This window comes from Macaca nemestrina, chromosome 2, assembly GCF_043159975.1.
Source record: "Macaca nemestrina isolate mMacNem1 chromosome 2, mMacNem.hap1, whole genome shotgun sequence".
Lineage (NCBI taxonomy): Eukaryota > Metazoa > Chordata > Mammalia > Primates > Cercopithecidae > Macaca > Macaca nemestrina.
The window spans coordinates 143,596,513-143,609,492 of NC_092126.1; the positions used below are offsets into that span (position 1 = coordinate 143,596,513).

General features: G+C 44.2%; 2 protein-coding genes across 11 annotated transcripts in view; one reads left to right on the forward strand and one right to left on the reverse strand.

Moving 5' to 3' along the window:
- The window catches only part of LOC105477623 (inositol 1,4,5-trisphosphate receptor type 1), a 356,056-nt gene that overhangs the window by 333,854 nt on the left and 9,222 nt on the right, over positions 1-12,980 (forward strand). The window contains exon 61 of the mRNA XM_071092119.1: positions 11,241-11,402. Within this exon, the coding sequence (XP_070948220.1) occupies positions 11,241-11,402 (162 nt within the window). The remainder of the gene's footprint in view (positions 1-11,240; positions 11,403-12,980) is intronic.
- LOC105477622 (uncharacterized) overlaps positions 1-12,980 on the reverse strand; it is a 191,411-nt gene that overhangs the window by 79,985 nt on the left and 98,446 nt on the right. For 8 of the 10 annotated variants that reach the window (XR_011620202.1, XR_984834.2, XM_011734173.2 and 5 more), the window contains one exon: positions 5,405-5,476. Coding sequence is in view for 7 of the 10 variants with exons in the window: in XM_011734173.2 (XP_011732475.2) it covers positions 5,405-5,476 (72 nt within the window). In the remaining 3 variants the exon portion in view is untranslated. Of the gene's footprint in view, positions 1-5,404; positions 11,245-12,980 lie in introns of those variants that run through there. The other 2 variants (XM_011734176.3, XR_003017129.2) reach the window with 2 other exon arrangements.

Here is a 12,980-nt window from a genome sequence, read left to right on the forward strand (position 1 = left end):
GAGGTGCTTTTGCATAGGAGGGGAGAGTCCAGGAGCCCGCATTCCTGGAAAATGCTTTCCTGAAAGCTGCGGCTAATTTGCTTCAAAAAAGCAACAGGCAAAAGAGCCTTTTTGCCTGACAGCACCTCCTGGGTAACACTTCCAAGCAAATAAGTTCTATTAGCTAATTCAGTGCTACTAAACATTATGAGGAAACGTTTTGAGAAGATTCAAAAGCAGTAGGACATCTGGCCCTTGTGTTTATCTATATTTGATAAGATGACACAGGAAGCAAACACAGAGAGTAACTCGTTAACAAGGGCAAAAGATCAAAATGGAAACTGAATACCTGCGTGTCCCTACCTTCTGTTTAAAAGGGGAACCTTTCTTGACCCAAGAGAGAGCCTGTGAAATCTGCAGACACTTTCTGAAGTTGGGGACAACAGCTTCCAGCCAGAGGCAATGCAAAGAACCAAGTACAGGGGCTGGTGGGAGTAGAGTTACCTGTAGATCATAATTAGATAAGAGTAAGGACCTAAGTAGGGGGGAAAAGATGGTGGCAGCAGTGACCAGAGCCAAGAAATGAGCATAAAAATTCACAGAGCCATCATGGGTCATCTCAGTTGAAGGAAATCAGAAGCTGGAGTCCCTGCCAGACAACACTTAGGTGCAGGAGAGAGGAAGGGCGAGTCCAGCAGGGCGTGCACTTAACCCTGCCCTGACCTTTCCAGCTGCGTGTGCACCTCCTCTGTGCACGAAGCAGGCAGGTCCTGGCTGTTGATAAAGCGCAGTGGACGCCCTCTGCTTCGCGCAGATGCACGCCGATGGGTTTGGGCCTTTATTCTGAATTCCAGTGAGTATGCTGGGAGGAAGGGAGTGCCTGGGTATGTTCCTAGAATATTGATATTTCAGCATTGGTAGTGCTGAGCAGCAGCTTTCCTTGTGGCCTAACCTGGGAGGCCACGAGCGCTGGTTAAACTGTCACCTGGACTCTGAAAGCCGTTAACCATGGGTGAAGATCCAGCCTGTGCTGCCTGCCAAATACGATTCCGAGAATGCCCCCTGAAGTTAGCTGGCACCACGGCAGAGTCAAGAATATCAGAGCAGGGAGGAGTGAAGAGGGATTTGGCACTGGCTTCCCGGTGGCTGGAAACAGTGTGTCAGCGTCATTGGACTCGCCGCCCAACCAGCCAGGCCTCTCTCACCCCACCCTGTGCACTCGAATTTGGGTTCGTGTCAGTGGCAGCTGCACAAAGCAGTTGCTGAGCTTAAGTTTCCCCACCCAGCCTTAGAACACATTCTGCCCTTTAGTCTAGAGGGGATGAAATCACCCCTTGTTCCACGGAGCACTTCACAGGCACTTTCCTTTCATTGTGAAGCAGTTGGCATTTGGGCCCCGGTTCTGCACTGACCTCCCAGTGCTCTCCTCCGAATTTCCTACATTCTGACCTTTGTGGAGGGTGTGTCAGGTGCTGTTTGTAACAGTGAGTTGAGCAGAGCCATGATCCTCCCTGAAGGAGCTTGTGTGCTAAGGGAGAGCATGGGGCATGAGTCAGGTATACCCAAGAGTCTAGTCCGTGAGACTGTGCAGGACCTGAGGGTTATGCATAGACATTGTTCCATCAGCCACTGAAGACTGGCTTCACCGCGCATGAAACCACTTATCCGCATTGGCTAGTTGGTCCGGGGATGTATGAGTTTGTACGTGCTTATTACACACGTGAAATACCTGCATACATGCACATTTTCCCCAACTTGGCAGATCTGATCATCTCCAAAAGTGCATTTTCTCCCCCCGCCCATACCCTGACCCACCCTCCTGCTCCTTCCCCGACTGCACTGCCACTGTGCTGCCCCACTTGCCCTTTACTTCCAGACATCCTAACTACATTTGTAACTCCCCTGCTTCAACTCCTTTATTTCCTGTGTATTCTAAATATTGACTGTGTCTGGTAGCGCTGGACTAGAGTATCATATGATACTGAGAAGTGTGTCACCATAAAAATGCACTTATAAAACTGCTCTCACCTGGAAAATGTTCTGAATATGACTATCTAGATCAGGTATATATATTCAGAGTTCTTTAAAACCTACGTCTTTACAATGAAGCCTACTGTCATGTCTCTAGGAAATGTGAGAATGAGGAAGAGATGTCAGTATTTAGGGATAGTCATTTGTATGTAAAAGATCTACAAGGTGAACTAGACTGAGTTTCCACCTTTTACAAATCCTCTCTCTTCAGGGCCTCAGTTTTACCACCTATAAAATGAGGAAGTTGAATCAAAGGGTCTCTTGTGCCCTTTGTAGCTCTAAGATTCCCATAAGCAACATTCAGAGTGGGGATAGGAGTTCGTGAAATATGAAACAGGAAGGTGTGAGCCTTAGGGTCTGGGTCAGGGATCAGAGTACAAGGGGCTGGTTAGAAAAGGGGAGGGTTTGGAAAGGATTAAGGAATTTGGAGAACATCCACATGGCAGATGATCTCTTTCCCCCTGAAGAGATCTAGCAGTGTGGCACCTTTCTTCCAAACCACTCTTAAGTCAGTAACAGTGCTGGTACCCTTCTCACTTCTTCATGAAGTCCTGTAGATGGTGAGACGGATAATATCTTCCATCACTTCTTTCTCAGTGTGTCTAGACAGGACTGACCTCGAGTAAAACCATTTCAGCTCAGAGCTTACCAATATAAAAAGCCCATCAGATGATAAAGCTGAGATGGAATGTGGTTGTGTTGAAGCAGCTTATTGGTGAGGGTGTGTGTGTGTGTGTGTGTGTGTGTGTGTGTGTTTTCAAAGATAAATGTATCTTTCCCTGAAACAACAGCACAGAACTTTGGAAAGATGTTTCAGTAGGCTTAAACACAATGTATTGTTGTATAAAAGCAGTAACAGATCAAAGTTGAATACTAATGGAATCCAGAAAAGAATAGAAGAAAACCACGAAAATTGCTAAAAATCCTCATACATGGCCACTGGGAATGTTCTGGCATATTTCTTAGCTAATTGAAAGTGCAGGGGAAGTTGCCTAAGCAAGATGTCATAAGCCAGCTTGGACGCTGATGTGGGGAGAAGGGTAAGTGAGCCTGATTGTTCTTTATTCAGAGTCTCAGATGGGCTCGCCCTGCCCTTGTCCAGCATGGGTGGCCGGCCCCACCTTTTTCTCCTCCTGTGACCTCTGGTTTCCTCAACCTGGCAGCCTAGGTGCCCAGGACCCAGCAAGTGTCCACCCTGTTTATCATGGTCCCTGTGGGTGCCCAGGGAGTCCTCCACCTGTGGCCCCAGAATGACTTGGAAGGATTATTCTGCGGCTGGCTCTTCCTAGGGATTTCATCAGAAACGGGTGTGGTTCTCTCTGCTGGGATGAGCCCATCTTTGTTGTGCTGTATCATCCAAGAACAACTATGGAGTCTGGGAAGGGTGATTGGTCATTCCAGGCCAGCTGAAGATTATATAATGTGGCCTGTTTTGGTAATGTCATTCAGAGCTCAAAAACAGAACCAGACTGACACCTTGATTTGTGCAGTTTGGATACCCTTCATGTGGCTTAGTTGGTAAAAAGAGAAATCAGTATCCCTAACATTTTTATCCCAAAGAAAGAAAGGAACTAACTTTACACGGGAGCTGAGTACTGAAACGAGAGTCAATACCTGGATGGCAGTGCTGACTCCATCCCCGCTCTAGGCAGATGGCATAGTGATTTATAATACTTTCGCATAATGCTTTCCAGTTTATGGGACATTTTTACAGCCATCTGATCCTTACAGTAACCCAGTGAGGTAGCTGGTAAGGTGATCTCTTTCAAAAAAGAAAGAAAGAAAACAGACCAGGTTGGTGAGCTAGCTGACTCATACACTCATTCACCATCCTGTATACACACAACTGAAACTCTTCTTATTACAGGCCATTGTTTTTTCTACTGACACACTAATGTCACAAGACTGTGGCAGAAATGTACAGAACCTGTGAAATACAGGAATATTAATATGCATGTTGTCTGAAGTCACTGTACTTTTGGGACAAAGAGAACTGAATTCCTTGAATCTGGTGCTAGCCAGCAAATTCTGGGTGTGGAATCCCAGTTTAAAAAAATTAATAGACTCACAAGATAGAAGAAGAGAAAAAAAGGAAAAAAGGACAATTTTTTAATAAGATAAATTACTAGACTTTATTTTTTAGAGCAGTTTGGGGTTTACAGAAAAATGGGGCAGAAAGTACAGAGTTCTCATACATGCCCTTCTCCTCCTGACTCCCTGCCAGTTTCCTCTGTCAGTAACGTTTTGTATTATTGTGGCCTGTTTGTTAAGATTTGATATGCCAATATTGGATACATTGTTATTAATGTCCCTCCATCATTTGCTGCTTACTTTGCGGCCAGCTTTTCATATTGTGCATTCTGTGGGTTTTCACCAATGCAAATGACACCTATCCACCATTACAGTATCATACAGAATAGTTTCTGCTCTAAAATTCCTCTGCACACCTCCTATTTATCACTCCCTCCTTCCCTCCCCCTGAGCCTCAGGCTGTCTCTGATCTTACTGTGTCCAAAGATAGGAGCCATTTTTTAGGGTTTTTGTAAAACATGTATAACAGATTTTTTTTTTTTTTTTGAGTCCTTGCTCTGTTGCCCCCACTGGAGTGCAGTGGCACCATCTCAGCTCACTGCAAGCTCTGCCTCCTGGGTTCAAGCGATTCTCCTGCCTCACCCTCCTGGGTAGCTGGGATTACAGGTGTGAGCCACCATGCCCAGCCTATAATAGATATTATTAAGTGGTGTTTCAGAGCCACTGAACATAGTTAAAGATGACTATTTTTTCACCAAAACCAACAGATTCTGTGTTTTTGTTTTTGGAGGGTTAGGTTTCATTTTGTTTTGCTGTGATCTTAGAAAAAATAGCTCTAAAGATTAATTTTTTTCTTCCTTTTCAATGAAAATAATCACCCTAGCTCATAAAAGGGACAAATGATTTAAAGTCAGTTAAGTGTCCCATATTCCTGCTTTTGAAGACATAAATATTATCTTCAAGCCGCCTCCTCCTGACATTTTCTGAGGGTTTAAATACATGGAGAGGCCAAATCTTTCAGGTTTCCAGGCCTACCCCATACCCACTTCTAGTCATTTCCATCACCTGAGCATCCCTAGGCATTCTGGGAACATCCAGTTTGTCTTCCTGCCTGGTAAGAGCAGTAGAAATGAAGCTGCCATTTGAGTTGGAAAGACCATCTTTGCCTCCTCGCATCTTCCCAGAGGGGATTCTCAAGGGCCGAGAAAGCAACAGGACCATTTTTCTAGGACCCGTCTTCTGTCCCATGACCCTTTCTTTTGCCCTCAAGCCCCCCTCTCCCTCAACACCTCATTTTCTGATTTAGCTATAAAAGATTCAGCAAAAATGTTCCATTGTTTAGGTGGTAAACATAATACTCTACCTGAGCAGACTTTCTCTGAGGAGGTGATTGATTACTCGGTAGTCTTTCTTAGAACAGCCTCTTCTTTTGAACCTGGGAAGAAAAAAAAAAATACCCCACTTCTCAGAATGATTAGCATTTGCATCATACAATCCAACTTCCTCCTCCGTCTGTCTGTCTCTGTCTCTCTCTCTCTCTCACACACACACTCACACACACACACACACACACACTCTCTCTCTCTCTCTCTCTCTCTCTCTCTCTCTGTCTCTCTCCCTCTTTCCAGTCAAGGACATTTCAAGAGGTTGGTCAGTACCACCCCCACGTCTAAAACTTCGTGTTTGCCTTTGCAGGGACTTTTCCAACTTTACCTAGAAAAGAACTAACCAGAACCTTAGCACTTGTGGTCAGCCTGCTTCCGGCTGTGGCTTCAGTTAGTTTGTCTGCTCTGAGAGAGGAAGCACTTGCTGTGACGGGAACTGCACTGGCTGGATTGTAGGAGGACCAGGGCAGACAGTGCCTAATGACATTGGTATGTGAGATGCCAGCAGCAAGGAGTGAGTGAAGCAAAGCAGAGTGAAGCCAGAGTCAGACCCAGTGGCAGATGCGGCCGACAGACGCTTAGTGACCCCGTAATCCTCTCCCCACCTTCCCCTCCTGACTGCATATACACACACACCGTGAGATAATTCACAACAAAGTGTCTTAGCTGAAGATGACTTTTCCAAAAATCCATTAGAAGCCAAGACACTGAGACATGTTTTTGATCTTGAATAGATAATACTGGCAAGAGTCTGCAAACATTTCTAGGCCTTCAGAATCTGGCTGGCTGGAGAGGCGTGGGTGACAGGCTTCATTGGAGTAATTCAGCACTCAAACAAGCTGAGAGTTTTGTATGAAAGTCTTAGCTAGAGAGAAATTGGATTCAGGTGTTCTCTCTCTGTACCTATTCCAGTAATTGGGGTATAGTGTAAACATTTGCACTTTTGAGATTTAGATTCTCTGTGCAGAGGGGAACCCTGTTGGTGGGGAACTTTCTACCACACTAGAGCCTGTCCTACTGCACAGGATGCAAAACCAATGGGAAATTGAGAGAACAGTTTGGCTAAAATTGCTAATTAATTTTAACTACCAGGTACTTCTTGGTAATTTGAGATTTAATTTCATAGCCTAGGATGATGATTTAATTAAAACACTGGGAACACCTAGGATCTCAAATTTGGTGCTCTCCCCACTTCAGTGCAGAAAAGATACGAATGCTTGCCAGTAAGATCCCTCCTAGCCCATTTTTTCATTATAAGATATTAAGGGAGTCAATGGGGGAGAATCTGTGTGGTGGTGATTGATAAATTTCTAGACCAGAAAATCCTTTTGCTATCTTTGCATTGAAGGCCCCCTATGAAATGGAGAATGAGGCTTTATCCCTAGGATGGGAGCACATGGGCCATGTGGCCTGCATGACCTTCTTTGAAGCGCTGGGTTTTATCTTTACCATTTGAGCACTTTGGGAGGTGGTGATTGGATCACCTGAGGTCAGGAGTTCAAGACCAGCCTGGCCAACCCCATCTCTACTAAAAATACAAAAATTAGCCAGGCATTGTGGTGCATGCCTGCAGTCCCAGCTGCTTGGGAGGCTGAGGCAGGAGAACAGCTTGAACCCAGTAGGCAGAGGTTGCAATGAGCTGAGATGGTGCCACTGCACTCCAGCCTGGGTGACACACCAAGACTCCATCTCAAAAAAATAAATTGACCTTTCTATCTGGTCTAGGTAATTTTTTGAGTTTAATATAAAAATAGTTCAATCATTTACCATTGGTTAAAATGGATAGTCTACATTCTAAAAAGATGCATTATTTCTTTTTATGGCTTTATGTACCCCTTGGGTAGGGCCATCAAGTCCCAGGATTACAGGTATGCCATGTAGCAGCACAAGACGCAGGGCATCAGTGCCTCTCCACCACCACTGAGGTGAGGGGCACAGATGCCAGGAGCAGCCCTCGGCATGCTGATGGGCCCCATTCGTGTCTTCAGCACACACTTTTTGAGACACTCACACGTGGAGGTAGGGCCTCCGTGCAGCTCCACAGAGCCGAAGAACTATGCATTGAGACCTGACCAGTGACCACAGTTCTTGGACTAAAACAGCTTGAGAACAGAGACCTTGTCTTTCTCGTCTTTAGATCCTTAGTGCTCAACACCATGCAGGGCATAGATATTGTAAAAGTTCAGTAAAAGGCTGGTTGAATGGAGAATGTCTGTGTATTTTGCATTTATTTGTTCAAAGACCCTTCTGAAATCATTGCTTAGAGGGCCAGGAGTCACATACGGCATGAAAGAAGGTAAAGAAAATTCTCATTTTAATCTGTAGTCATTTGGTCACTTGCTATTAGAATAAGGGAGATAAGCTGTTCCTTAAACTTTCAGCTATGTGCAGACTCTTGCATCGGTTTTCTGGAGTCTTTTGAAGGCCTCATTAATGTGGACTCTGTTTGGAAATCTGTGTTTTCTATTTTTATAGAAGGTTTGCTAAGCAAATGAACATATGAAGGATTTGAAAGCCAGATTTTAGATGGATTCACTAACATTTTAGGCAGTTCAGCCTTTATTTGCATGTCAGTAATAAGTGAGCTACAGGTGAGTTCTGACTACTAGCAGTGAGGACTGTGAATGTCCATCCTCTGTCCTTTCCACTGGTCTGGTCAGGCAGGGCGACCTTTCACAGAGCTCCTGCTTCCTTCTGTTTCCCTCTAGTCTTCAACAGTCTGAGCTGCTCCTGCCTGTCTGCCCTCATCCCCAGCTCCAGCCACACTGGAGCCTCACTGTGCCAGTGCCCTCTGTGAAATGCCCACACGCTTGCTCAAGGGCTAACCTTCTTTAGGGCCAAGCCTTGCTTGAAGAGGATTCTAGCCAATCAGTCACTGGCTGTTGGGTCTTACTTGGACGCTACTCTCTCTACCGCTCCTAGATACAACATAGCCTATATTATTCCTTGTTTTTTTATTTGTTTTGAGAGAGTCTTGCTGTCACCCAGGCTGAAGTGCAGCGGCACAATTATGACTCACTGCAGCTTTGACCTCCTGGGCTCAAATGATCCTCCTGCCCCAGCTTCCCGAGTAGCTAGGATTACAGGTGCCCACTACCACACCCAGCTAATTATTTTTATTTTTTATAGAGATGGGATCTCACTCTGTTGCCCAGGCCAGTCTCAAACTTCTGGCCTCAAGCTATCCACCCACCTCAGCCTCCCAAAGCACTGGGATTATAGGCACCAGCCACCAGAACTGGCCTGGCCTATTAAAAAAAAAAAAAATCTAGATGGTCATTCTCTTTAACTAAATTGTAAGCACTTCAATGGCAGGAATTCTATCACATACTTAGGCATCAAAACTGCTTGTCCTTTGAGGGGGTCTAGGATGCAGTGACCATGTCTGTGTTGCTCACTGTAGTATCCTCAATATTGTTGTATCCAAAGTGGGACTTTGGATCTTTTTTCTTGAATTTGTTTTCTTCAATTGAGGTCAGTCTGCAAAAACATGTAGCAGCCACCCGTGAGTATCTAGGGCCTTGTGCTAAGTGATCTCTCTGCAGCTGTGCTTTGGTTTGTGGCTTCAGCAGCCCAGCCCACATCATCCCTCCTCCCCTCGCCCTAGGGGGAGTGAGTGATCACCAGTGACCCGTCGCCTATGTGTGCCCTCTTCTGAAAAATGAGGTTTCCTCCTCAGAGTTGCATAGTCCTTGAACATGGGCTACGTCCTTGGTGGGAAGACGTGGCTATGTCTGAAGGATTGACACAAGAGAGATGAGTATGGTCAGTGATAGGTCACTGCAGCTGCACGGGAGAAAACTGGTTACAGATGGGAAAGCACTTTGGGTTTCTAAGCTAGTCATCTCTGAAATGGAATATTTTTTAATGATCTTTTGCCCATTGCTCTGTGATGGGAAATTGATGAATATAAGCTAACGTTAAGACACATGAATGAAGTGTTTATTCAGGGTATACGAAGGTAGAGATTGCCACTGTTCTCCTCCAGCAGTCACGATAAGCAGCTCAGGCTTACTACCTAAGCATTTGTTATCAGGTTCCATGCAGAAAGAGAGTTGCATATCATTCTGTCCTTCCACAAGCTTGTATTAATACTGAATGTCTACTATGCTCTAGTCAGTATACTAAGGTGGTTCCTGCCTTCATAAAGCTCACAAACCCTGCCCACCCACCCACCAATATCTTAAGCAAACGCTCTATGACACCTTGCTGTCAATGTGGTATGACTTCTTGTGATATTTTTCATCTAGTTCTTATATGGCTTCTGTATTGCTAGATGACCCTAGGTCAAGGTACAGTTTAATAATCTCACTTGATTTGTAATATTTAGACATGTCTCATGGAGTTCTGTTATTTTAAATATATTGATGTCTTCTATTGTATACAGCAGAGGTGAGCAAACCCAGCCTGCTGCCCGCATTTGTAAATAAAGTTTTACTGGAACATGGACATACCCATTTATTTATTTACTGGTTGTTTGGGGGTTATAAGAGAGAAACTGAGTAGTTGTTACAGAGACCAGATGGCCCACAAAGCTGAAAATATTTACACAGAAAATGTTGCCGACCCCCATGGTGTACACACAGCAACAATTATCCACCATTCCGAGTGTATGTGTGTGTTTGTGGGAGGGGGGCTTGTTTTAGAAAGACCATTAAATGTATCCTTAGAAGATGAAACTGGTCCAGGTGAGAATGACACCAGACATGTGGAATGAGTCAGTTTTCTTCCCCCTGTCTCATGCTAAGCTTTTCTTACTGTTCATTCCTGCCTCTCTATACGGAACTTATGTATGCGGCATGCTCTTTGGGAGAAAGGCATATGTGGGCAGAAGGAAGTGAGGTGGGAGGAGGAGTTGTCCCATTCTGTTAACCAGTAGTGAGAAATACTGTTTACAGGCATAAGCTATAGACATCAAAAGGATGGAGATGGACGGGGGAGGAAACTGAATGGGCCTGTCTTAGGCTAGTTGCCAGCACCCATCAACCATTTCAGGCTGGAAGGAAAAGGAAACACGGGGAGTGGTTTTTATAAGCTCACAAACGGGGACATTGACGGAGGAGCCTATTCCCCATTTTCAGCCTCTTAATAATCTCCTCACCCACGCAAACGCATACATGCACATGTATCTGTGAAGTGACAGAACACTTGGGACTTTAAAATTCACTTCACTTCGAGTGTTTGCAAAAGGTTTTCCCAGTATAATGCATTTTAAAATACACAGCATAATATGAGGCCCCTCGAGCCGTCAAATTCAAGGAGACAGAAAATAGAATGGTGGTTGCCAGGGGCTGGGGGGAATGGGGTTAATGTTTAATGGGGATGGAATTTCAGTTGGGGAAGATAAAAAAATAGTTCTGGAAACAGATGATGGGGATGGTTGCCCAGCAGTGTGAATGTACTTAATGCCACTAAACTGTATGCTTAAAATGGTTACAATGGTAAATTTTATGTTATGCATATTTTACCACAATTTTTTAAAAAAACAAACTCATCAGCCATGTAATTTGCAAAGATCAGAGCTGCAGTGGCAGTATTCAGATTTGGAGATTAGGACTCTTGTTTGGAACCTACATTTCCTCTAAATTTAAATTTAAAGTGACTTCCTCTAAGAATTAAGAGTTCCATTGTATGCAATTAAAAAGATAGCTACTGAGCAATTAAAAAAATACACAGCACATTAGTTCTGCAATAGAAGGAGATAACCTAATGAGAGCTAGGAAACATGGCATGGTAAGCTGGCCCTTCTTGTTTTTACCTCTAGAAGTGACTCAGTCTTTTTTTTTTTTTTTTTTTTTTTAATGTGGATTTTAGGAAAGAAACCTTGACTGGTTCCCCAGGATGAGAGCCATGTCATTGGTCAGCAGTGATTCTGAAGGAGAACAGAATGAGCTGAGGAACCTGCAGGAGAAGCTGGAGTCCACCATGAAACTTGTCACGAACCTTTCTGGCCAGCTGTCAGAATTAAAGGATCAGGTAAAGAAAGACAATCCCAGTGCCTACCCCCTATCGCCATCCTCACCCCCACTATCACCACACAAAATCTGATGAGGAAAAATCAGTAGTGCTTATGTTACAATGTTGAGGCGCTTCACCTAGATGGAAAAGGGAGCCGGGCAAGAGGACAAACCCACTCACTCCTCCAGTCTCCTCACCCTAACCCCCTTCACTCCCCTTTTCCAGGATAAAGCCATGGTGCTACTTTCAGTGCTGCTCAGGACATGGTTTTAATATGAAAAATAAAACCAAAAAAAAAGGGGGGGAAATGCAGACTACTTCAGTGAAGTACTGTCCAAAAACCACTATGCATAAAGCTATACCCTTTTTACTTTATGTACTGATGGAAGATTAAAAGCTGTTTCTTGTTTTGCTTCCTAGCCCTCAGACTTGTCAAATCCTCACCCCCAGATATTTAAATTCAGCATCCTAGGCTAAACCATAGTCATGGAAAAGCCCTTTTGGTTTCATTCCTTTCTCAGCAGCTTACTGAGTGGCTATCATAGTACAGGAATTGTGCCAGGTGCTGGGGATAAAACAGTGAATAATATAGACATACTCCCTGATCTCACAGGGCTTAACCATCTACAGAAATACTGCCCACACCCCGCTTCCTATCCATAAGGTAAGTGCTTTGCTCTTATCCTACGGATAGGAAGCAGGACGCGGGCAGTACTGCGGGCAGAATTTAAATTGGAAACATGGTGTTTCCAATTTAAAGTAAGTTGTAGGAGACGTGTTTATACCAAACCCTGCGTACTCTTCTTCCACCCTTTTGACTCCATTGAAATGAACCTGCCACAGTCACCAGGTGGTTATCTAGTGATAGGATGCAGCTGTGTGTTAAGGACTTGTACCCTGGGTGGTAAGCAGACCCTGATTTGTTTTATTAGTGCTTTTCTGTAAGTGACTGGGATAATCATGTCCAGGTCAGCATTTTATATGAGTTTCTGAAAGCTCTTTAATCAACTCCATAGACAAGATTATAGTGTTGCACAGCAATAGGCATGGGCCATGTCTGCACTGGAGGTAAGTTGCAAGGTACACCCATGGGTGATTTATCACTCTTACAAATATCATAACTAATGAAGACCGCATCTAGAATGCTCTTACTGGAGACAGTTTGCAGAGCATTTTTCCAAACTGTACCCTGAGATGCCATTGGCCTCAAGTTCTTTTCTTTTGTCTGTATTAATATGCAAATAAAAAAGACTAGTAGGAAAAGAAGGCCTTATTTATGAAGGTTGTCTATAGCTCTGAGCTTGGTAGCAACATAAAATGAGTAATAACCTAAATAAGTAAAACTAATGAAGATCTAACTAGATTACTTCACTTAATATTAGCGTTTTAACCCCTCTATGAAACATTTGGCAAATGTTCTGCAGGACTAAACTGACTCTTGAGGACACTGGTGGCTACAGCTGCTTCTGGCACCCCCCCCCCCAACCCCCTCTCCAGCAAGCTTTAGTTATCTTCTTCTCCCATTTGAGATAACTGTGGCTACCAGAATCTCAGTTAAATCAGATGTTTAAATTAGGTGCCAAAAAATCTTACAGA